Genomic DNA, 24,780 nt, shown 5'->3' with positions numbered 1-24,780 from the left:
GAAAGAGAGTTTCAGTTAGTCACTTTTATAATGTCATACGGGATGGGTATCGTTAAGGTTTTAACGGTACTACTACTTTTATCGATACCGCTTATCGGTCCGGTCTTTTAAAGGTACTTTTATCAGTTCTTTTGGAGAAAAACATAAGGTAAACTAACTAAGCAAATTGTGAACAAAACTAACAAAATAAATAACTCAGTTACCTCTAATCATTAACCCATGTTTGTATAATGAAGTTAACTCTGTGTGTTGCTGCTAGCCTACATACCTGACGTGGAAACGTTGCTCGTGGATGGGGCTACAGAGCTACTAGAAAGACAGTCGAACCCGGTTCATTCCTTCGTCTGAATGTGGTGCAGTTTTGCTAAATGTTTCAACAAATTGCTCGTGTTACAGCCCTTACATACTAAACTCTTATTGCACTTTAGGCGGGTAAAGTTTAACCACACCTCGGAGCGCGTTCTCTCCGACGTCTCCTCCTTGTGTGTGTGTGTGTGTGTGTGTGTGTGTGTTGCTGCATGTAGCAGCTGCGTGTGCGTGTGCAAGCAGGCGGGGGAGAGAGATCGAAAATACTAAAAATAATCATAGAAGCATTTTTGCAGTCTTTTTGCATGTTAGAAACGGAGTTGGCGACACTAAAACTGCAATATAATGTTTGTGTAGCAATAATACATATGACATATATTTTTTCCAGTACCAATAAAAAGACCACTAACGTTGGAGCTTAACGGTACCACGTTCTTTAATAATTCAGCCCCGGGGCCCGTTTAATACCGGGGCTCTGTACCCATCCCATACCAAAATACACCGCATTATTAGTTTTAACATTTTTAAATATGTGTACCAAATAATATCAGGCTGTAAATTACAAATAGTACTGGGTTTTTTTAACTTTATTTTTAATATATTATTTTAATGTTGTATTCAATTTGACCAGTTTGTGGGCTGTTGTTAAAAGCCCTGCATTATCCAAGGTTTTTTCTCTTTCATATTAATAATTTGTTTTTAATTACGCTGCGTAGCATTTTATTTAGGATATTAATGTATATATAAAATATAACTATAAAATTGTTATTTTTGTCTTAATAATTATTATACCACAATAGAATAGACAAATTGCAAAAATAAATTGATGTTGTTCACTCACCAATCAGTGAGAGAAGTGAGAGCGGCGGGATGAGGCAACCTGTCTGATGTTCGGCTTGTATTCTGTTGTGGCAATCCTGAGGCACTGTCCAAGATGTGCACTGGAGAGTCTGTTCCTGTCCTGGCTTTTGATAGCATTCATTGAAGAAAATCCTGATTCGCAGATGTATGTTGAGGGGAACATTGTGAGTAGGAACATAGCAATAGCTCTGGTGTTTTTGAAACGAGCCCGGGGAACCACGTTGATCCAAAAGTCACACACTGGTTAGACCCTCCAGAAAAACGCGGGCAAAGATCCTTGATTATGCGGGCTAAATTCCTTGATTATGCGGGCTAAAATCCTTGTTTATGCGATTAAACATGCGGGGTTTTTATGTGATTTTATGTGGTGACATTGCGGGAAGTTGCGAAATATGCGGAAAGTTGCGAAATATGCTAAATATGCGGGGAAAAAGAATAACAATTTTTTTAAATATTGGGCTGTCTTATTTATTCTCTCTCACACACAACCTGCCACTAACGTTAAACCCCTTTACTATTCAATTAAACACATTCAATGTTTATTTATTGTAAAAGCAATTGGGCTATTTTAATCTCACACACACACACACACACACCCCCCACACACACACACACACTTCTCCGCCTCATTCTGTTTTCATTTACTCGTTCGTTATCTGACCAGCTTCAATCTTGTAGGCTACTCACTTCGTTTCTTGTAGCCCTCGAAAGGGTTTTGGAGGTTGATGCTCACCGTCGATTTTCTCTTATGCTCCAACCAATATACAGTCGATGGCTCCAACATACAGTTGCACGGGGTGCAGAATAGTTCCCCCTCACTTTTTGCCCGGTCTTTAGTAGAAATGTTCGTCGGTAAATGAGATGGATTAGATTTTTTCATCTTGGTGTTTTCTCTATCATGTGAGCTCCACACGTTCACTCTATACAGTGTTGTTTACATTCTGTGATGCGCGAGCTGATGACGTCACGTCAAGACGAGTTAACTTTTTTTTTTCTCAACTTTGTGTGGAAAAATGCGGGGATTATGCGGCCTTTTGATAAATATGCGGCCTTTTAAAAAATCTGCGCCATTTTGCTGATTATGCGATAAATTCTGCGATCACAGAATCGCGTTTTTCTGGAGGGTCTAACTGGTGCATCCTTGTGTTGAGCTTTCAGCAACTCAGAGCTTCCCATCTCTAAGATCTCCATCTGAAGATTAACAAAAAATTAACATCTGCTATCACCTTTGTGTCAGTTAAAAAGCTCAAAAACTCATGGGCTTTTTGGCTCTGCAGGCTTGATAAGAACGACACCAGTTTATCACGCAGGTCGCACACCCTCTCCAACACACGGCCCTTGCTCAGCCAGCGAACATCGTTGTGTAGTAAGAAATCCTTGTGTTCAGATGACATTTCCTCCTAGCAACGTTCTAAAAAGGCGATGCTGCAGACTAGAGCTCTCACGCACAAAGTTAACCAGTCTCGTCACAGTATCTATAGTTTATTTCATTTTTCCACACAGTTTTGCGCACAACACTGATTTGTGAATGATGCAGTGAAATGTCAGAAGCGCCGGGTTAACGGCGGAAAGCCTGCTTACCAAGCCTTTGTGCTTTCCAACCATCGACGGAGCCCCGTCGGTTACAACAGAGACGATTTGACTCGCATTCAAACCATTCTTTTCGAAGAACTGTGTCAGCTCGTGGAAGATTATTTCCCCGGTCGTGCGCCCGGGCAGAGTAAGCAAACACAGCAGCTCTTCCCGGAATATCTTCCCATCAAAAAATCGTACGAACACAGACAGCTGTTCCATGTCGGTTCGGTCACAGGACGAGTCTATGGCTAAGGATATAGCCTCTGTTTTCTTCAAATCCGTGAGTAGACTAGAAAAACACTCCTCCACTAAAACCTCTACTCTTCTGGTTGCCGTGTTAGCCGACAGCGGCACCTGCTTTAATAGCTCTACAACCTTTTTTTGTTGTTTTTCATCATGATTTAAAACTTCACAAGCCATGTCTATCGCACACCGTTTAATTAACTCAGCATAAGCAAACGGCTTCTTGGCTCTAGCGAGCGTCCAAGAGACGTGCAATGAGGCAGCTGTTGCGCTCTCTTGTGCCGATGTTGTTTTCGACATTGTGGAAACAGAGTTCTTGTATGATGCAAGCAAACCTGCTATCTTTTGTGTGCGCTGGTCAGATTTCTCTGGATAGTTAGCATTAAAACTGACAGCATGAACAGAGGTGAAGTGCGGCTTCAGGTTGTCTGATTTGATTATAGCTACATTCTGCATGCAAATCAAACAAGTTGGTTTAGCATTGGCGTGGTCCGGTAAAAAAAAACAATACTTCTCAGTCCAGTCAGTTTTGAACTGACGGTTCTCCTGGTCTACCTTCCTCTTCTTAGCGAATTCCATCCTGGGTTTGAGTTATCCACGGCCCGTTAGTGTCATTTTGGTCAATCTCTGGGATGGGATGACAGGCGGCTAGCTGGCGAGCTATTGTTTATATGTGTTTGCCGCTATTCCAGGTGGTGACGACGGCCGCGTCAAGCGCGCAAAGCACGTCTTGCATATGCATGCGATAAGGTCAAGGGTCAGGTTTACGAGTGTCGACGGAGGTCAAAATAAAGCGAAACCGCGGACATTTTATTTTATTTTATTTTATGTTATAACAAGTGAATGCCAGTAGATCAGCGCGGGCCATGCATTTGCCTCTAATTTGCCGTTAATTGGGGTTGGCTGGCCTACATCATCCCATCCACTGAGTTACAACAGTGAAGCCTAATTTAACTTGACTTTTATGGAATAAAGAAAGCGAGATCAAACCAAACCCCCAGGAAGTGAAATAGACATTGAAGCACATTCTTATAGGGGCCAAACAGTGGCAATACACTTATGTTCTAGTCTGTGACGTCAATTGGGCCCAAAAACACTATCATTTTGACTGACATCGAGAAAGAGACATCTGTAAATTAGTTAACTATTAACTACTAGATTGCATTCAATAAACACAAGTCCCATCATGGTAAATGACCATCTCCTTGGCTGTGTCTCTGCCTGGATAGGGTGTGCCTCCACTTATATATCGTCCTCCCTCCAAGGCTCAGACTTTTTCCTGGAATTACAGCCCTGATGACATAAAGGGGAGGATGTCCTTTTTTACAGCTTTGGTTTCCTTTTCCCTTCTTTGTGTGTTAGTTTCATAATTAATTTCCCAACTTACTCTACAAGATAATGACATACAAAAATGAGGGTTTTACAGAAGAACCCTTTAAGGCTGTTTTTATGGAGGAAAATCAAAGCTAATTGGCTTGGGAATCCCAAGTTTTGACGTGCATAGAAAACACTGGTGTCATTTCTCCCTTTTCACTTTTTCTCCATGTCTTTTCTGTTAGAGTGGAAAGCAGCAGACAAACCAAGTATGTTAGTTCCTGTTTTTATTTGTTGTATTTATAGCTGTTAAGCCTCAAATACATCATACAGTACCTTTGTTTCCCTTTCTCCCACACAAGCAAGGAGGATATTTAAATAATGTAAGTGGTCAGTCCAATGGCAGGTTATTAATTCAAGCTAAAAGGCATAAAAGCTCATATTATTTAACATGTTGATGAGTTATAGGTGGTTTGGTCTGGATTTTAAACTTTACATGACAAAAGACTGGTAGTTTTACTTTTTTATCTTGCAAATAATAGGGATGCTGTTAAATTGTTGCTTTTAGCCCACTTATTTTTGCTTACATTCTCTCATGATGTCTCCCATGGCACAGCTCCTTCTGATTGGCTTGTTGTAGCTAGGGGGCTCTGATGTTGCGTGGGAAATGAGATTTGATTGGCCAGGCTCAACTCCTTTGTTAAACCGTTATCCAATCTGGTCTGCTGTAATCTGGTAATAACACAGATCCTACAGCTGTTATTGTTGGCTTGAAGGAAGATGGGCATGTGAATTACTCTTTGCTGCCTGCTATGACATAAGGAACTGAACTATATCAAATATTACTTTTCATTCTGAGCATATTTTTGTCTTGGTTTTCTGTTCAGATATTTATGATACATTCCTGCTAGTATATTTATGATAAACTCCTGCTAGTTAGAGTCCTATTATTGAGCTGAACTGGTGGAGGATGCATACTTTTCTTAGGATGTAGTGTTCAAAACAAGACGGCACAATGGCCGAGTGTTTTCAATGTTCCTATTCCCTGGTTACTGTGCGTGTTCTTGAATACTTGAATAGTCTTGCAGCCCATTTGCATCTTGAAAGAAACAGCATTGAGGCCAGCATCACAATATACTATTCAGCGGCTGCGGGTCCACAAAATGTATTATGTTTCCTGTAGGAAAGTGACACATTTCTGATGTCATCTTTTGGCTCAGATTTACTGTTGCTTGACTTAATACAACCCAAAAAAGGAAAAATCTGAGTGAATGAACTCTCATTGTGTGAACAATGTTAAATGTTATCAGGTTGGCAAGCTCAAGGGCCGTCATTGTATATTGAAATTAAGTGGAGGAGGGTGTCATTTAATTATTATTTTACACACTGATTTGTCAGAGGTTTCAACTGCTCTCTGAAAATTATTATCTTCAATACTTGCCCAAATTCAAAGAGATCCATCATTGCTTTTGGTAGCCAATTAAGGTCTCTTGACAAATGCAGTCAAAGCCAGTAAAGATATTTGTTGTTTCACCTTACTGACAGGACTTTCTGTAGCAAATGCAGAAATGACTTAATTGTGTTGAAAAATATAATTATATAATATATATATATATAATAATAGGTTAATACAAATCTTTAAAATTTATTTTTTAATGATAATAAAGCGTTGAAAAACTAGACTACCTTTTTGTATTGCATTTCAGAATCAAGAGAAGGTACTTCATAGAAATATCAGTTTGAAGTGAGAACTTCCATAGAAGTCCCACTTGGTACTGAATTAAATACAATAATTTTTATTTCCAAAATAAATCGTTTTTAGATAGAATCAACAAACTGCTTGGAGAGGTCTCTTCACAAAACCGTGGACAATTATCTAGGCCTGTTGCTTTGTATTGACAGATAATAGATGCAGCATCATTTTGTGTGTGCTTGTGTGGTATGACTTGATTTTATACGTTTCTTTTTTGTTTGTTTGAAATGAGTAACACTTCCTTTTACCACGTCCCAAACTCAACTATCTAAAAGAGAACTGTGAGCACCTCCGCTCACTCCCAGGTCATAAAGGACAGAAGGAGAAGGAGCCAGGTGAATAATTATGGGTTTTTATTCCAAAATAATCATGCAACACTCGAATAGCGCAGACGCTGTGCGGGGTCGTCCTGATCAGACCCCTTCTGTGGCCAGAAAATCCTCCAGCCTACAGCAAGACAGACCAGAATCAGGTTACAGGCATGCTTCTTATAGAGAGCATAATTACCTGATTCTGATCAGCTGTCTGGTCTCTGGCCGAGCCACCCCATCACTCCAGCAGCCGGCGCCCTAACCACACCCCGCTGCCACAAGAACATAGCCTCATCAAACATTAGCCAAACATTAGCCACTGTTAGCTTAGCCGTGGTGATGTGCAAACTTGATGTAGTTTGTTTATAGCATTACGATAGCTTTTACTTCTGGCGGTTGCATTTACGCTTTAAAAATCACAAAGTGGTGTTAATATGTTGAGATTATCCTGCTGAACAAAATGTGAAATATCATAAATGTGCGTTTGTCACAGATTTTATTTTCTGCAATATTCCCAAATCCAATGGAAGAAATCCCATTGCTTTTTGTCCTGGATGCGCTTGCGATGCTAACTTCCAGGATAGCATACAACAATAAGTCGTGACTTCACCACTCCGTAGGAAAGACAAGTATACATTTAAAATCCCTTTAACTGGTCAAGACTAGTCATTTACTCACATTGCATTTCTTCTACAAAGATATCCATAAGACAGGATAATACAAAGGACAGGAAGCCAAAAACTTTAAACTGTTATGCTAGTAGGCTTTATATATGTCCTCCCAATATTAACTGCCTTGTCTGGACTCCAATTACACAACCACACCTGCCTGACCATGGAACTAATCCCTTAAACCAATTTGAGTGTCCATCCCCTGGTGTTAACATTGCCTGCACTCTTCATTTGAACCATTTAGCTAATCGTTAATGTCACTTTCCACTGACAGGAACCCTCCGATTTCACACACATTAGAAGTTACCCTGCTTTACATGAATAAAAAGATTATCTGATAACATGAATGCTGGCCTTTGCTGTTAATTGCAGGCTGGTGCTTTTGTGTTATGTAACAAGAAGTACTTGGACTTTCTTAATGACGTTGGGGTACTAAAATAAATAGTAGAATAAAGGGCTCTTTCTGGCCGTTACTAAATAATCCATACAAAGCAGTTTTTTTAAGTCATTATAGATAGCACATTTGAAAACAAAATACAACATAATAAACATTGGAATTTCCAGAATGATGACAATGTTAAAAGAGCAATGAGGCAATGCAGTAGATCCAACAATAAACAAATTGTCACACATTTCCATTGATGGTGTTTTTGAATTGCTCGCTATGGCAGATTTTCAAAAGCCTTACTATGGACAGAGAAAAGCAGACACATTTTTCTTCTAAATTACTAGATGACAATGATTAGTCAACATAGACACCTGCATTCAGCAGCCTCAGCTATCATTCTTTGGTTTAACTCCAGCTCAATTTTAAATCTGCAATTCCCACAATTCCTTTCATCTAGTATTAACAAAACTTGCACAGTTTCTTACAATTGACCTTCTGAATCTGGGATTATGTTTTACAGTTTGTTCTATCGAGGGATATCTCTTAAATCTTAATCATTTTTATTCCTAATCCATCTCATATTGTACCCTTCACTACTTTAATGGAGAACATTTAAAGACATTAGAAATAATTAATTAACTTACTCAAATCAGATGTAATGGTGGTTAAGAGACACAGGAAATATCCATCCATCTAAAAAAAGGTGCACCGACTAGGGCTGCACAATATATCGTGTCTTGGCGATAATCGCGTTAAGCGCATGCGCGATATTCACATCGCAGGAGGTGCGATTTTTTTGTTTTGTTTTTCTTCTTCTTCTTTTTTAGGACATGCGATATTGAGTAGGCAAATTAACTCAAACACGTCATGTTACAATTATTTTGCTGCTTGCTACAAAAGAAAAACTTGTGCGGCTCTCATGTCAGTGGTACTTGAGTGAGTGACATGCAGGCTCTGCAATCATTCTTGATCAGATCACAGCAGAATAACCGAGCTAGCTCAGCTTGTTGCTCTGATAACTTAAGATCCAGAAGTCCGTGACTAAAATCCTTCATCCGGTTAAATATTGTTAAAAAAAATACCAATTGTATAGCATTAAAGTTCAAGAAAGATGGTTTGTGGACAAAAAAAACTGTCTTTTCTTAAACTCCTGTATTTTTTCATATCGCAATATATATCGCAGGGGAAGAACATATCACAATGTCAGTTTTTTCCAATATCGTGCAGCCCTAGCACCGACAATAGATATTATGCCCACATTCATTTGAGCTTATAGCCGCTTTCAAGCCTAATAGTACAAAAGTTTCTCCCTGCTCTTAAAGGAGCCCTATTACTGTATGCTTCTTTGGGTTGTCTCTTTCCTGTAGTATGCTATATAGGTTTTTGTACACGCAAATTATCTGCAAAGGCTAACATCAACATCAAGGTCCTCACCCACACACATAATAGGGCCCCTTTAAACGGAATTAAATGTAAATAATACCACCAGTGTAGGATAGAAGCTATTATTGTCCTGAGGCCTGTACGACAAAGCCGGTTCAACATAACCTGGATATGTTTTCAGTTAGCCGGTTGGCCTAATCCAAAACATACCCGCTCTCGCTAAACGGTCCTACGACGCTGGTTATCAAGTGGATCGCTCAAGCCAGCCGTGTCCTATCTAGTTAGGTGCACATTCACATGAAAGGGGTGGTATTTGGAGCATTCGACCAATCACAAACATGGACAAGCATACTGACAGCGCAGCGTCATACTTCCTGAATGAAAAGTGAACTTTAATATTAGTCAAATATGAAGAAGTTAAACTTTAAACATCCATGACTTAAACACTTTATCCAGGATAAAAGCCACATAGTTGCACCTGCAAGGTGAATAGAGCTGGTAAAAGAAAAAGTGTTTGAATGCGTACATTAACAGGTTTATGATATCACTGCCCCGTCTAAGACACGAGTGGATCTGACTTTAATTACATTTGTCTCGAGTGTTTCGTCAACTTAATGTGTTGCTTAAAATAATACTTCTGCATACAGTATGTGACACTGTGAGTTTTGCACGGCCAGATACGGCTCAGCTGACTCAGATAAGGAAATATATGATACATTATGATGTGATATGCCGCGGACTGTACTTGATGTTACTTTGATCTGGTTACTTATGTTGTGGCAGATATTTAAGTAAGCTTTCTTAACGCTAATGTTATAATAGTCAGATTGCTCTGAAGATGGGAGATGATATTCTATTAATGTTCACGTTCACACAGTCGGTGATTTTTGCCGGCCGTCTTTCCTGCAACGGCAGTTTTTCTGTATTTCCTTTATCCTGTAATATGACTTGATCGCTTTAAACTCTGCACACTGAGCTTCAGGGAAACCCAGAGTTTTCCCTAAAGTTAGCCCACTAAGCGAAAATCCTGCTTCGTAGTACAGGCCTCTGGTCTGATTTGTTTGCTTGAATTGCACCAACGCACTGAGTCTAATCTAATGTACATCTTGTTGCCCTGTAATTTAAAAATAACAGGCATCGATACATCATTAGCCAGTAAATCAGGGGTGGGGAACCTTTTTCCTCTTAAGGGCCATTTACATTTTTCCAACATCCTCCGAGGGCCGTACAAATTATTGACCTCTGCTTAAAAATACTAAAATCACAGCCCATTCATTTGGCCTTTCTTTCATGCTGTGCAAAGAAAAAGCAACCTCTCAATCCAGATATCTTACCATGACTCGTGCATGCATTCACGTGCACGGTTGTGGCATGACCACCAAAACAGAAAGATTTGGACACAAGATGCAAATGTATTTAGTTTCCTATCCATGTGGACATGATTTAAGTGTGTGTGGGGGGGGGGGGGACCTAACCTCCTCTAGAGGGGTCTGGGAGGATGCTCCCCCTGGAAGATTATTTTTTTAATGTTGAAGTTAAAAGCATCGATCTGGTGTACTTTGAGAGCAAAATTAGGATACATCTCTCAACATCCATATGAAACAGAACTAGCAGATTTCTTTTTTTTTATGGATATTTTACAAATCACTCCCCTTTCAAACTGTATTCTTGTTTATTAATAACAAGTGTTTTACTGTCATATAGTATTTTATACCTGTTTACCTTATTCTCTTATTTTTTTATAATAACTATAATGATCATATAAAGATGTGCCTTTACCTCACTGGTTGGAGAAAAAGCTTCTTATATTCGTTAGCATAGCTAGCTAACCAGATGCTAATAACAACAAAGTTATTGACTGTATGATCAGTATGACAGAAGAACAGATCGCCACTGGGCTTTTAACTAAAGACACAGCCACGCAGAAACTGCGGCATGTGTACGGCTCCTTATGGGTACTGACATTTTTGGAAGTGCCGGAGCGGCGTTATGGTGCTCTCCGTCAGAAATACACCCCTGTCAGACGAGACATATACCACGTGATGACACGTTAGGCTCGTGTTGTGTTCAAGGACCCTGACCTTGGCCAGGAAAAACAGGCACTCGCTTGTTTAATGTTTTTGCGGTCTAGACTTCATAAATTTTTTTCTTTTTTGCGTGTGTTTATAAATTACCTCGAGGGCCGTACCAAATGGTCTCGCGGGCCGTATACGGCCCGGGGGCCGTAGGTTCCCCACCCCTGCAGTAAATGATTCCACCCCTGAGTGTCCATTAATCATATCACAGGGTGCTAACACGTTTTAATCAGCTCATTGAAATGAACAAATAATATACATTTTAGGGATTTATTTTAATTTAATTTAAGATTTGCCAGATAACGGTGAGGGAAACGGTTGCTGTACCCTGTGTGTATCGGTATGTGTGTGTCATTCAGGGTGTATTATCTGAATATGGATGAGATCATAGCCCTGTTTAACAGTCAGCTGTGTGTGTGTGTGTGTGTGTGTGTGTGTGTGTGTGTGTGTGTGTGTGTGTGTGTGTGTGTGTGTGTGTGTGTGTGTGTGTGTGTGTGTGTGTGTGTGTGTGTGTGTGTGTGTGTGTGTGTGTGTGTGTGTGTGTGTGTGTGTGTGTGTGTGTGTGTGTGTGTGTGTGTGTGTGTGTGTGTGTGTTTCCACTTCACATGGTGCTGACTCACCCTGCTGCACAGACGAGACTGGAAGTAAAACGTTCTGTACGGTTACTGCAGCTATTTTAGCCAAGCATATATTAGTCACTTTAATATCTTATAATTACAAGACGAGAAATAATGAAGCACAGACAATTAAAGACATTGAAATCTGGTATACGATGATGTCAACAAAAGTCTTGGCATTGTTAATTCATCTCGACTGAAGTATAAACATTTAAAGAGGCCCTATTATGGTTTTTGGGGGTTTTCCCTTTCCTTTAGTGCAGTGGTCACCAACCTTTTTAAGCCCAAGATCACCGACCTCGACCTAGGCGACAGGCGAGATCTACCTATTGCAGAATTTAGTGGAAAAGACGGCCCAGACAATGCTTCCAATTTGAGGCCTTTTATATAGGCTAATTGCATCTGAACGACTGTTACAATGAAGGCTCCATAATCAGCTCACGGCATATAGGCAGGGGTAAAGTGCTATTGGGGGGCAGACCTCACCTCCTCAAGGGGGGTCCGGGGGGATGTTCCCCCGGGAAGATTTTTTTAAAAATATTGAAGTTGAAAGCATCAATCTGGTGCACTTTGAGAGCAACATGAAGAGATCTATGGATACCTCTCTCAGCACCCATATGAAACAGAACTGTAAACAGATTTTCTTTTTCTTTATGGATATTTTACAAATCACATTAAACTGTATTCTTGTTTTACTGCCATATAGTAGGCTATTTCATACCTGTTTTTCCTTTATTCTCTTATTGTTTGTATAACTATAATGATCATATGAAGGTGTGCCGCGGAAATAATCTTTTGAATAATTTGTGACAAAACTGTTCTAAACACTCAAGAGTCCTTTAGCTCACCTGAGCCCCTCAGTCTGACAGGAGAGGACTCTCCTCAAGCTTGTTGTGGAAACAGCTCCTTATGTCCGTTAGTGCAGCTAGCTAACCAGATGCTAACATCACGGTCCCCGCTAGCACCGGTCCCCCTCTCTCCCTCACTCCCTCTCTATCACACTGAATGCGCTATCGCCACACACACACAGAGCCGAGCTTGAATGACACAAGCACACGTGTATTTCCATGCAACTCTCTGATTGGTCTGGTGTGTTGCCTCGGTTGCGTTCACTGAACACGGGAAATTACAGTCCTGCCGTCGTCTCTTGTGTCATGATGAGGTTCACGTAAAGCACGGTTAATGTATTATATTATTGAGGTGTCTCAAATGTACGTCAATCAAGTGGCACCTGCTAATGGGGTGGTGGATGATAGGTTTACAGATAAAAACGTATTTTTCAAACATTATTATTTTTATTTTATTTTTCTTTCTTTTGTTACTTTTTTTTTTACGGCCCCCGATCTACCCGCACCACACTCGCGATCGACCGGTTGATCGCGATCGACTGGTTGGCGACCACTGCTTTAGTGTGTTATAGGTGTTTGTGCATGTGAATGGCCTGCCTGAAACATTGGATTCCTTTGTTTACTTCTTTGATATAGTGACATCCCAATGTAACACTGGCGCTTCTATTGGCTAGAGTTCCAACATCTAAAAAGCGGTAGACCAATTATAACAGCTAGCTAAACAATCTTTCAGACATAGGGTGAGAAGAGGTGCTGCAGCACAGGCAGCATAAGATAAATAAAATACAATAAGGAACCTGAAAATGAGCATAATATGTCCTTTTTAAATCTTGGGATCATCAGCCATTGTTCAGTCAAGGAAAATGAAAAGCATTTAGCTCTTTTTACAGCAATGCCCTGATTTCCCATTGAGTCAAGCTAAGTTAGATTAGAACTATGAAATAGCAAACACCTTTTCCATGATAACTGAAGGATATACAGCCACAAAGATAAAAAACAATGATGAAACGTCAAATAAAAACAATCAATAAGAACCCTATCTGCGAAATAACCAAAGCAGGTCTTGTAGATCAATTTATTGCTGTCTTTCCTGGACTCTACATTATTTACCATGTAGCCTGAAGCCTGCATATGTGTGCTTTGGAGCCTGCTTCTATAATATCTCTCCTCTCTGTCTCTTTGTGTTTTGCAGATGTACCACTCTGACCAAGGAGCTGACTTCCTGGACCTCTCCTTCCGTATCCTTGGCAGCCCTGCAGAACTGGGACCAGCATACAGAAATTGAACACAAACCTCCACAAAACCACATATATACCATCCACTTCAGCCTGCTCTGCTCCTGTCTCACGCTCCTTCCTCCTGGACCATGGACAGCCCCCCTAAGCTGTCAGACGAGACCCTGATTGTGCGCCACATGCCCCTGGTTCACTTCCAGGTTTCAGGTGTGCGGAAGGTTGGCTGCGGGGGCTCACTGAAAAGGAGCAACCCGTTGATCCCACCGGAGAACCTGGGCTTGAGTCGCACCACTTCCCTTCCAGAGAGAGACATCCTTCAGAGAGACGCACTCCTCTTCAGAAGCCTGATCCAGACCTCCAGCGGCTCCTGGGCGTCCCACAACAGGGGGAGAGATAGGAAAGTCGGAGGGAGAGGAGGCAGCACAGCAAGTGATGATTCATCGTTTACCTCGAGTAATTCTGACGACCAGCTGATTACAGCTCACACATTACCGCGAGTCAAACCGAGGAACAGGAATCCATTGCGTCACAATCCCTTCCTCCTGAATACCGAAGATGAGGATGAAGAAGAGGAGGAGGATGGTGACAACCTCAGTGGTTATCTTGAAGACTCCTCTTTTCACCTTCACAGTGACATAAACTCTGCCCACGATGACCAGATGGCTTCTTTCCATTTACACAACTTTGCTTCTGAGCCCTTCCTCTTGCACAGGTCAGTTGGTGGAAGCAGTGGGGAGTCCCTCAGGGCAGAAGCCTCGGACCTCTCCACCCAACTGGAGGACATGGACATTCTAGGACTGGACAGCCAGCTGCGCCTCGGCAGCAGCGGTTCCAACATGTCCATGGATTGTGGAGAGCAAGACTGGGGTGATGACGATGCAGAGGATGAAGATCATCCTATGAGGTGTGGTCGGAGCTCCTCCAGCTCCTCCGTGCGACAGTGCTCCTGCTGTGCTCTCAGCCAGAACTACCCCCAGCACTTCCCTGAATCCTTCTCAGAGCCTTTCTCGGAGTGCCAGCAAGGCTACGGCAGCGACTCCTCTTGCAACAGCTCGGATGGCGTGCTCGTGAACTTCAGTGCCATTTACAACAAGATGAACAACAGCATTCCCGAGAAGCCACCGGTCTCTGGGCACACCAACCTCAACAGCTCCACAGACCACTCCCGCACCTCGTCTATGTCTGATCCTCCTGGAAACAAGAGAGACTCGGAGACCGGAGGGGCCTTCTATCTAGACCTTCACACCTCGCCAACGGAGCCTCCCTTGTCACAGCAACAACCCTTCCCTCTGGTCCATGATCCGCACTTGCCCACCTCCTCCACCTGCTCCTGTGCTGTAGAGCACCAAGGGGTTCTTGATCTTGACGCAAACTGCAACTCTTACCAGCCTCCACATTCTGGGTCGTCTGGAGACTTCGTGTCCTGTCTCCAGAGTCAGGCAAGCCTAGTTGTCGCCACACAAAATTACTACAAGCTGGTCACCTGTGACCTTTCGTCCCAGTCGTCCCCGAGCCCTGCAGGCTCCTCGGTCAACAGCTGCTCCGATGAGCACAGCAAAGGCAGCCCCACCCCGACCCAACCCAATGAGTACTTCCTATTCAGGCAAAGAGCTGATGAAGAGGGTGTGGAAGAAGAAGATGAAGATGTGGACTCTTCTAGGGTGAGTAGAGAATCCTACTTCACTGCTTTTATTAGGTACATTAACTTATATTTTCAGTGATTGGCACATATAATAAGATGTGTGCAATGCCTATCAACCCCAAAACCGTGAAATAAGACAACCTAGTCAGTTCTTTTTTGAGCTGCCTCTCTCAGAAAACACATCCGAATATATAGCCCACCATTGGATAAATGTTTCTTGCAAGCCAATCAGAGCATACTGATTGCTGGCCCATATTCCCTCAAGGGCCACTAAAGGAGGCAGGCGACAAAACTGAGTGTCCTGGATCCATGTCCTGGATGTAAGATCGGCCTGAACCATTCACAGCACAATGGACAAGTAGCATGAACACTGCGAAAACTAAAGGCCCTGTGCAGGGGCGGACTGGGACTAAAATTCAGCCCTGGAAACTGACCCAGTCCGGCCACATGAAATGTCAAATGTTAGAAATCCGCTGTTTATTATTTAAAGATTTACGTCCGATTCGCTCCTTTTTTCCTCTCCGTACACAGCTCCAGTTTGGGCATTGGCCTGTCATCAGATTTCATTTTTAGTTGCTGCTGTTGCAGAAGTTTAGTACAATTATTTTTGATGAAATACTCTAAATCTCCACCCCCCATAATTGTACCTACTTCAGTTGCTTGCTACTTTTTAAGGGAGGTGATGACAGTTACAGTACGAACTGAAGTTGATGCGATTTGATTGGATTGTGAGGCATGACGTGAGCCTCATCTGATTGGTCAATCCCTCAATTTTTTTCACCAAAGGAAGCCAATTTCGGCTAGTCTCCTTTCGCAACAGAGAGTGCCATCTACTGTTTCATCATAACATCTAGAGGGGCGCTGTTTCACTCTTTGTAAAATACTCAATGAGAATGGGGGAGAGATGGGCCGGCAGAATAATTACCGAAACTAAACAAAGTGTTTTTATTTATTAAAATTATAACTGCAATCCAAAAAAACAGGGGAAGCCTGGCTTCCCTTGGCCTCCAGGAGAAAACGCCACTGAGTTCAAGGGATAATTCTCACCCACCTCTTGCTCTTGCCCTGCACTTGTATGTGCCAGTTGAGCTGGTTCTTCCACCAGCTCAACTCTGTCCCTCATCATGAACGCAGGAGGCTGGCTGTATATCTGAACTCGCGCCCTCATCATTCTCTTCATCATCTTGCACTTGTTCTAAGCTGCTGCTGATAGTGCTTTTAGCAGCGCTGCTGCCAAAAAGGTCTGTCAATTTGCAACATTTATATGCTTCACCTGCGAGTGACTTCACCTTTTTTTCTCTTGCCTTCTCGGCTCCACCTTTTTCTTTTCGTTTTCTTTGATTTTTATCCATGTTTTTTCATTCTCCCTGTCTGCTGCGGCGTCTAATCCCTTCTCTTCGTGTGGCCGGTCTTTTTTCTTCTTCGTGTGTGATTATTTGACAGATAAGAACCACACAACTGCATTAGCGGCCGCTGTCGCCCTCTGTCGGCCGTCAGCACAACTTAAATGATGACGTTAAACACATATTTTTTAAAGGCCAGCCGGCCGGCCGTTCTGTGGTTCTCCAGATTCTACAGATGGCCAGTCCGCCCCTGGCGCTGTGACAATGACAATAACCCTGAACTTAAAATAGCTATGACACTGATACAGTAACACAGTAGTCAGCCAATGGCTCACTTTAGATAACAGCCACTGTCTGGGCTGATCTAATATCATGTCTGAGGATTATTTTTAGTAATGTTGATCTGAAGGGTATTATTTCTAGTCTGTAAAAGTGTCAATGCAAATCTAGCTTGCTAGCAGTTCAGTACATTGGCTGTGTATTAGTGTATTTGACTTTTTAAGGGTATGAATCGGAAGTTTGTATCAACATGAGACAATCAAATTTACCCATTTAACACATTAAGTTGCATATCAACTCACCAATGGAAATCAAAAGTCAGTTGACTATTTTAATTCTGGGCTCTACCAGACAATTAAGTGAAAAAAAACGTGTGATTTTAAAGGGGCCCTATTATGCTTTTTTAGGGTGATCCCTTTCCTGTATTTTTATGTAGATTTCTGTGCATGTAAATGTTCTGCAAAGGCTAAAATCCTGAAGATCCTTCCAGAAGGAGTTTCTTTCCCACACACTCCTCCCCCGAGCCAGCCAGCTAACCAATCAGAGCAGATCAGGCTCTATGGGGAAAGTGGTGCTGCAACACAGGCAGTATGATAAAAATAAAGCACTTGAACATTAGAGCATGTGAACATGTCACAATAGATGCACAAAATACAAATATGAACCTGAAAATGAGCATCATAGGGCCCTTTTTAAATGCCAAGAACAAAACTGACCTCATGTTGTTCACTATAAAGCACCAACAATGGTCATGTTTAAGTGCAAATGTTTTTTCCAATGAACACTTTTTAAATAAGGGCATGTCTTAAAGAAGATTATATCGACATTTTCACTTTGCATCAACCGTATTGGATCGTTGATCATTCAACCCATATATCTTCTTCCCTTGTTCAATTTAGCGAGATGATGAAGATGATGATGTTGATAATGAAGAAGAGGATGAAGAGAAGAAAAATCAGCAGGCAGTCGGTGGGACTGAAGCTGCTCCTACCGTGATCCAAGGTCAGGTGTACGTCAACATCTCCCCTCCAACGGTTGGTCGGGGTCTCATCGGAGCCTCCTCTGAAAGCCGCCCCCGCTCTCGCAGCTACGACCGCAACCTGGACAAGTGTCCAACGCCTCGACTCGGGTCTCTGGAGCGTATGTTGAGCTGCCCAGTGCGGCTCAGCGAGGGCGCTGCCCCCACCCCGCCTCCTCCTCCAAGAGTCACCTCTTTCGCGGAGATCGCCAGAAGCAAGCGGAGAAACGGAGCATCGGGGGGGTCGCCTCCACTGAAGGGAGCTGCAGACCCTTTCTCCTCCACTTACTCCACCCACTCCCACTCCTCCTTGGATTTCTCTCCGATCCTGGAGCAGCGTGTGGAGGTTGACAGTAACAGCCTGTCACCTGTACCCTTCACCAGATGTTACAGTCAGGGCAGCATTGAGCAACACCTGGAGGGGGCAAGGGACCCCCGTACTAATGTTGAAGGTATGTTACTAACTTGTTAACAGTTAGCAAAATATTTCTTTGCCCAAAAAATGACTTTGTTATCAAACAATTGCCTATTTACATCGACTCCTGAGAAAAATATGTAGCGCTTTAGTTGCTGGCAGTGAAAACAATCACAATGGACTCCTAAAATCTCAGGAGAGCTGAACCGTTGGATGGTGATGGTTCGCTGTGGATTACTACATCACTACAAGCAACCCTTTTTAGATCATGCAAATTCATTTTAAACTTTTATAAGATTTAAAATAAATTCTGATCAGTGGAGATTTGAACTTTACTCATAAAGTTAAAGCTGTACAATCTGTTAGAAAATATACATATTTGTCCATTAGTGCTTTCACTACAAGCTACATGTATTGCTTCATCTACTTCTGCTTCAGTCAATAATAACTAATGAACTATAACTGCTTCCCTCATTTGAAAGATAACCCGCACAGTGGGTTAACAGATAGTCATTTATGGAAAAATGTGTCTCTTGAACCTCTTCTTCGTTTTAGTGGTCCTCTTGGGGTTTTTAAGCATTGTTGTTGTTGGTTGAATGCAAGTAGCAAAACATCTAAAATATTGATTCTGAGGAAAACTCTAATTATTTACATGCTGACAATATTATTCTCACATACAAACAAATGATGTTGCAAAGGGCAATTAATCACATTGTATCGAAATCGCAATATTCAAGTGTAATATTTTTAAAATATGTGAAAATATCAATCTTCATTAGTTATTTTATTGCTGCAGAGGAGTCTAATCGCAACTAGTTATTTTTAGAAAAATCCTGCAGCCCTAATGTTGAATTTCACTCATCATTTCATCATTCAGACTAGCACAAGCAGTTCCACCTTACATATATTTGTGTAAGTATTTTTATTGTTTCGATGTGTCATTAAAATGCCGGTTAAAATGCGACAACAAGATGTAATCTCGCTGAACCTCCATTCTGAATGGAGATCGACTAAGCTAACGCAGTATATGCTCCGACCGTCCACACTCACAACAACGGCCTATACAGACATAAATAAACCAGCGACTGTATTCGCCATGACAAAGACGGTCTGTGGTTTGTACTTGTTTAACTTTTGTCTAGTTTCTGAACAGATAAGAGGAGCTGTGAGCTCTGAGAGCTAACAGCTAACGGCTGATGTTGTTTTTCTGTGGTTCTCATTGAAGATGACGTCACGGCTCCGCCTACACTGCGTTACTATAGTTACTGCCCCAGCTACTAAACTGTAATGGAAACGCAGCATAAAGTGAGCCTGTCCTAACGAGGCCTACTGAGGCCTAGCTATACCGAGCAAGGCCGAGCGAGGCCCTGTAGTGGCAATGCGCCATAAGTGATTGAACAATCACAACACAGCCGGCCAGCTAAACAATCAGAGCAGACTTGGCTCTGGTTTCAGACAGAGGGTGAAAAAAGGTGCTGCAGCACAGGCAGTATAAGAAAAATAAAGAGCTTTTTGAACATTAAAGCTTGTAAACACGTAAAGGAACAAAATACAAATATGAACCTGAACATTATTATAATAGGCCCTCTTTAATTAAAATGAAAGTTTCTTACATAATGAAAAATATATCTGAAAGCAGGCAATGCAAACCCAAAAACTAAATATAACATTCAATCAGAAATGGAAAGAAACTATAAAAACTTTTTCATAATCCTTTTTAAGTCATTTTTTAAGCAAAAGATCACTAGAATTAGGTTTTCAAATGTTAATATTTGCTGACTGTGTCCTATGTTAGCAAACTCGAAACCTTTGGGTTTTAAAGACACTTGAAAATATCTGGATTTAATTCATTATTTTCAACTACTGTTCTTACAGACTGGGGCAGTGAGAATAACAAATAAGGACTGTAAATGGAAGACAAGGGAAGAATTTACAAAGATATTTGAGGAAATATGTGTCTCTCATGCCTCAAAAACATCCTCTTCAGTTTGTCATTCTGTCTTCATATGGACTGTGATGATTTAAGATTATAATGAGAGGCTGTGCAGCAACATATATTATTCATCAGACTTCACTTCCTGCGTTGTTGCACCGCAGCGCGCAGGCCTCTTTAAAAGCCTTCGAGAGGCAGCTCCCTCGCTAATGATGCTAACATGAAGCTGCGAAGGAAAGGGAAAAGCCTCGGCTGTCTATTGGAGTCATCTGTGAGAGAGGAGAGGAGCCGGAGGGGAAGAGAGGAGGCAGAGAAGTAGCAGAGGGGGAAGGGAGGCGGGAGGGGAAACAAGATTTAAAAAAAATTGAGACATGACGGAGCAGATCCAACAGAGACAGAGAGGGAGTGTTCCTGTCCTCCATCCCCAGTGAGAGATGAGGCCTGCTGGGTGTGTAGTTCCTCCCTCCTCCATCATGCTCCTACTCTACTCCTACTGCTGCTCAATGTCGCCCCCTTTGGCCAAGACACATCACCGCACCCAGCTCAGGTGGCATCGGTGGGCCGGGCTTTGGGTGACAAACAGCTTGCGCAACACCGCTGACGTCTCATGCTCTTCTGTCTGCACTGGATCTAGAACACACACACAGTAAAACACACAGACTGTGGCAGAGAAGAAGTGCAGAAAAAGGCTTCTCCTTGCTTGTGTGTCTCCTGACGCCTTGCCTTCAGGTGTGTGTGTGTGTGTGTGTGTGTGTGTGTGTGTGTGTGTGTGTGTGTGTGTGTGTGTGTGTGTGTGTGTGTGTGTGTGTGTGTGTGTGTGTGTGTGTGTGTGTGTGTGTGTGTGTGTGTGTGTGTGTGTGTGTGTGTGTGTGTGTGTGTGTGTGTGTGTGTGTGTGTGTGTGTGTGTGTGTGTGTGTGGTATGGTTGTCTGTTATCAGGGCTGTTGAGCTTTGTGACTCATGACTGGGCAGTTTTCGGTTGCCTCTGTAATGTTAGTTTCAATTCTAGTCTGTAACCTGCCTAATCATACCTATCTCACTGTCTACCCACCAGATCCAGCTTCTGAAATGTGAGCCTATGCTCAGTTTTAATCAGTGCAAATTGAAATTATGTTTGGGTTTTACATTAATGATTGGATATAAGGTGTTTGACTTGGACTGCAGGAAATTGTGTGACATTTTCAGACGTATACAATACTGTACATGATCATATGATAGAAAGAACTTCATTTGTGATTTGGAATCCTTATTATTTGTACCTCTGAATGAATGCCTGAAATTGAGTTGTCATTTTATGAAGTCCAACTTAATAAAGCTAATGAAATCTAAACAATTAACCTTTCAATAAATCCAAAAACTTCATGACTGTTATAATGTTGATGATTGAAGCCTTACTTAATTTGATTTTACAAAATGTTGTCAGAATAAAAGTCTTTTTTAATTTTATTTTTTAAACTAACAAGGTTTTTTTCCTTTTCCACTCCATCTTTTCTCCAACTGTGCTAACCTAGGTGGCCTCTCCAGTTCCTCTGAAAGCTGTCCTGTGGTGGTTCGCTACACCAAGGACCAGCGGCCCACCACCCTCCCCATCCAGCCCTTCACCTTCCACCACCAGTTCGCCTCCAAGCCCCCGAAGCCGAAGCCTCTGCTGCCCCTGCTCACAGGCTACATCTCTGAGATGCAGGCCCGCTCCGGCTCCAGCTCCAGCTCTGGCTCTGGAGGTCCAGCGGGGGAGGAAAGTGAAGATGCAGAAGAGAATGTTCACCGGTACCAAGGGGCTGCCGCAGCCCCTCCACCTGGAGCGGTCCGACCCTCACCTCTCGGGAGCTACTCCCCTGTGCGGCTGCAGGGGACGCCCAGCTCCGGGTCCTGCTCCACCTGCACCCCCAGCCCTCAGCCCAAACACAGCCTCTCCTGCCCCCTGCACAGCCCGCCCACAGGAAAGCATGGAGGGGGCTCAGGACCGTTACTGCCCACCCCTCCATCTCCATCCCTGGGGGTGAAGAGAGGGAATATGCCCCCAATGCTGCCAGCGGTGCAGGGACACTGTTTCCATCATGGAGCTCTGCAGAGTTTACCGGCTCTTCATAGCGACTCGCTGAGCCCGCTGGGATGTGTGGACTCTCAAGTGGAGGGAAGCAAAGGATCCGGAGCCAGGACACATAATGGTAGGTTCCACAAGATTATTAAAAAACTATATATTCAGGGGGTGTTCTCATTGAATAAGCATCGTATTTTATTATAGATCCTTCCTGACTATTTGACAAAAAAAGAAAAGAAAACCATGACAGCAGGCCTGGACTTGAGTGGGCCTAAATTGCCGATTTTCGTGACTCATGCCTCGCCTCGGACTCTCACACTGATGACTAGGATTTGAACTCGGACTTGTGAATTCTCGCGCACGATTACACTGACTTGTACATTGATTGTCGGTATTGTACTCTAATTAAGTCAAGTTTGGTGTTGTGCACATCTGCCCCAGATATACTTTGCCCAATGTACCATCTACCCCCCCTCTACCCCCCCCAACTATTCCCAGCTCAAAGTGATTCATAGCAGTTAAATACACAAATTAGTATAACATGGATAAGGACAGGATAAAAGCAATGCAGACACAACAAATATTGCTTGATAAGAACCAAATCAACAGCTACCTTTAAACAAATATATCCACTCCGAGTAATACATGATGACCTGGGCTTGTGACTCGGGCTCTCCTTGGTGGCTCGGCTTTGGAGTCAGACTTGAACACAGGTTATGATGACTTGACTCAGACTCGACTTGGACTCTTGTTGGGTGACTCGGACTTGGACTTGGCTTCAAACATAGGGGACTCAATAATTGGTGATTTGACGACAACACTGCATGACAGACTCACACACACACACACACACACACACACACACACACACACACACACACACACCCATACACAGTGTATTCCTGCCTTGGTTCTCAGTTATGTGAAAGTGCTATGGGATTCAGTGTTGATGTAGTATTTCAAACAGTGACATTCTTACTCTTGTCTTTTTGTCTTTCTTCTCTCCCTTCATTGCATGGACTTAAATCCTCTCCTTTACCTTAACCTCCATCTTTTCCAACTGACCTTTTCCCATATATTTATTTGATCCATTTACTCAATAATCCATTCTTTAACCCGACCAACGACACCCCAAATCCTCCCCTCAGCACACCACCTCTCCCCCCAGGCTCTCAAATGGAGGGAGTACCGTCGTCGAAACCCCCTGGGTCTGGAGAGGGCGGTCTCAGAAGGCTACTCTTCTGCAGGATCAGACCCCCTCTCCGATCACCTGCAACCCAGAAAGGGCGGGGGACCACGCCCTGCCCGGCGGAACGTGTTTGACTTCCCTTCAGCCCCCTCTGGCCACGCGCTGGGACGCCTTCATGGTGCTCATGATTTCCCTGTTGGAACTGATTATAGGATATTTTAAGAGTAGACTTGAATACTTAATATTTGTAGTATTTCTGACAGAGTTCAAGGTACAAAGAATGCATTGTCTGAGGGAAAAGTCACAGGAATAATATTACCCAGGGTTCCTTAGAGAAAAAATATGTTAGAGGTTCTTGAAGGTGTTCCTTAAAGTCTCACCTGCAGTTGCAAAAAGGATACCAAACAGCTGTTCTTGCTTCCTAAAGAGGCGCTGTGTGCTAATGTGTCTAATCACCTGCGTGTGTGTATCTCAGCAGTGGGCCAATCAGCCAAGCTGCAGCAGATCTACAGCGACTTCCTGCCGGACTACTTCTCCATGACCGAGAGGCCCCCGGAGGAGTTCTGCCTCTCCCCCGACGCCTCATCTTCCTCCTCTTCTGGCTCTTCCTCACACTCCCACATCTCTGTGGACCTGACTAAGAAGAGATGTGAGTGTGTGTTCATATATGCATATCGACAATGACAGTGGGAATCAACGAGGAGTGTTTTAATACTTTATTGCAAAACGACTTGATGTCCAAGTGTTCACCATTTTTCTTGGTGCTCACTGCATTCATTTACTACCTCATCTGATGTAAAACATTTTGTGTTTTCTTTAAGAACTTTGTTTTAACAGACACCGTACAAATGACATGAGGAGATGTTTACACAATTACACTAGTGTGTTTGTTTTGTTTTTAAAAAGTATTATGTGTTAAATGCCTATGTGAAGCACTTTAAATTGCCTCTGTGCCTTAAAATGTGCTATACAAATAAACTAACCTTAAAACTAACACTAGATGCATTTATTTTATGGACATTAATAGGACATAGATCTTCATTGGATTAAGCACAATCATCATATTTCCTTAAAGTCAATTAATTGACTATACAATAACTGTAATATTAGATTAACAATATATATTCAAGTACAATCTAAATCCCCTAAAATAAAACAAGGGAAAATAAAATAAAAACAACTAAATAACTTTTTTTCAAAAAGGTATTTATTTTTCTCATACTGCCTGTGCTGCAGCACCTCTTTTCACCCTCTGTCTGAAACCAGAGCCCAGTCTGTTGTGATTGGTCAACTGCTTCGAAATGTCCCGCCGCTTGGGCTTTCACGTACAGTATGTTGGAG

At 42.4% G+C, this 24,780-nt stretch overlaps 1 protein-coding gene across 4 annotated transcripts in view; it reads left to right on the top strand.

Moving 5' to 3' along the window:
* rusc2 (RUN and SH3 domain containing 2) overlaps window positions 1-24,780 on the top strand; it is a 58,235-nt gene that overhangs the window by 23,360 nt on the left and 10,095 nt on the right. Inside the window, exons 2-6 of one of the 4 annotated variants that reach the window (XM_079688543.1) lie at window positions 13,538-15,241; window positions 17,744-18,314; window positions 21,721-22,377; window positions 23,399-23,617; window positions 23,918-24,088. In XM_079688543.1, coding sequence (XP_079544669.1) covers window positions 13,712-15,241; window positions 17,744-18,314; window positions 21,721-22,377; window positions 23,399-23,617; window positions 23,918-24,088 — 3,148 coding nt within the window. In that variant the 5' untranslated portion in view covers window positions 13,538-13,711. Of the gene's footprint in view, window positions 1-13,537; window positions 15,242-17,743; window positions 18,315-21,720; window positions 22,378-23,398; window positions 23,618-23,914; window positions 24,089-24,780 lie in introns of all 4 variants that reach the window. The other 3 variants (XM_079688542.1, XM_079688545.1, XM_079688544.1) reach the window with 3 other exon arrangements.

Source organism: Notothenia rossii, assembly GCF_949606895.1.
Source record: "Notothenia rossii genome assembly, chromosome: 6".
Lineage (NCBI taxonomy): Eukaryota > Metazoa > Chordata > Actinopteri > Perciformes > Nototheniidae > Notothenia > Notothenia rossii.
Note: the sequence above shows the minus strand (reverse complement) of the source record. Positions and strands in the feature narration are given on the sequence as shown.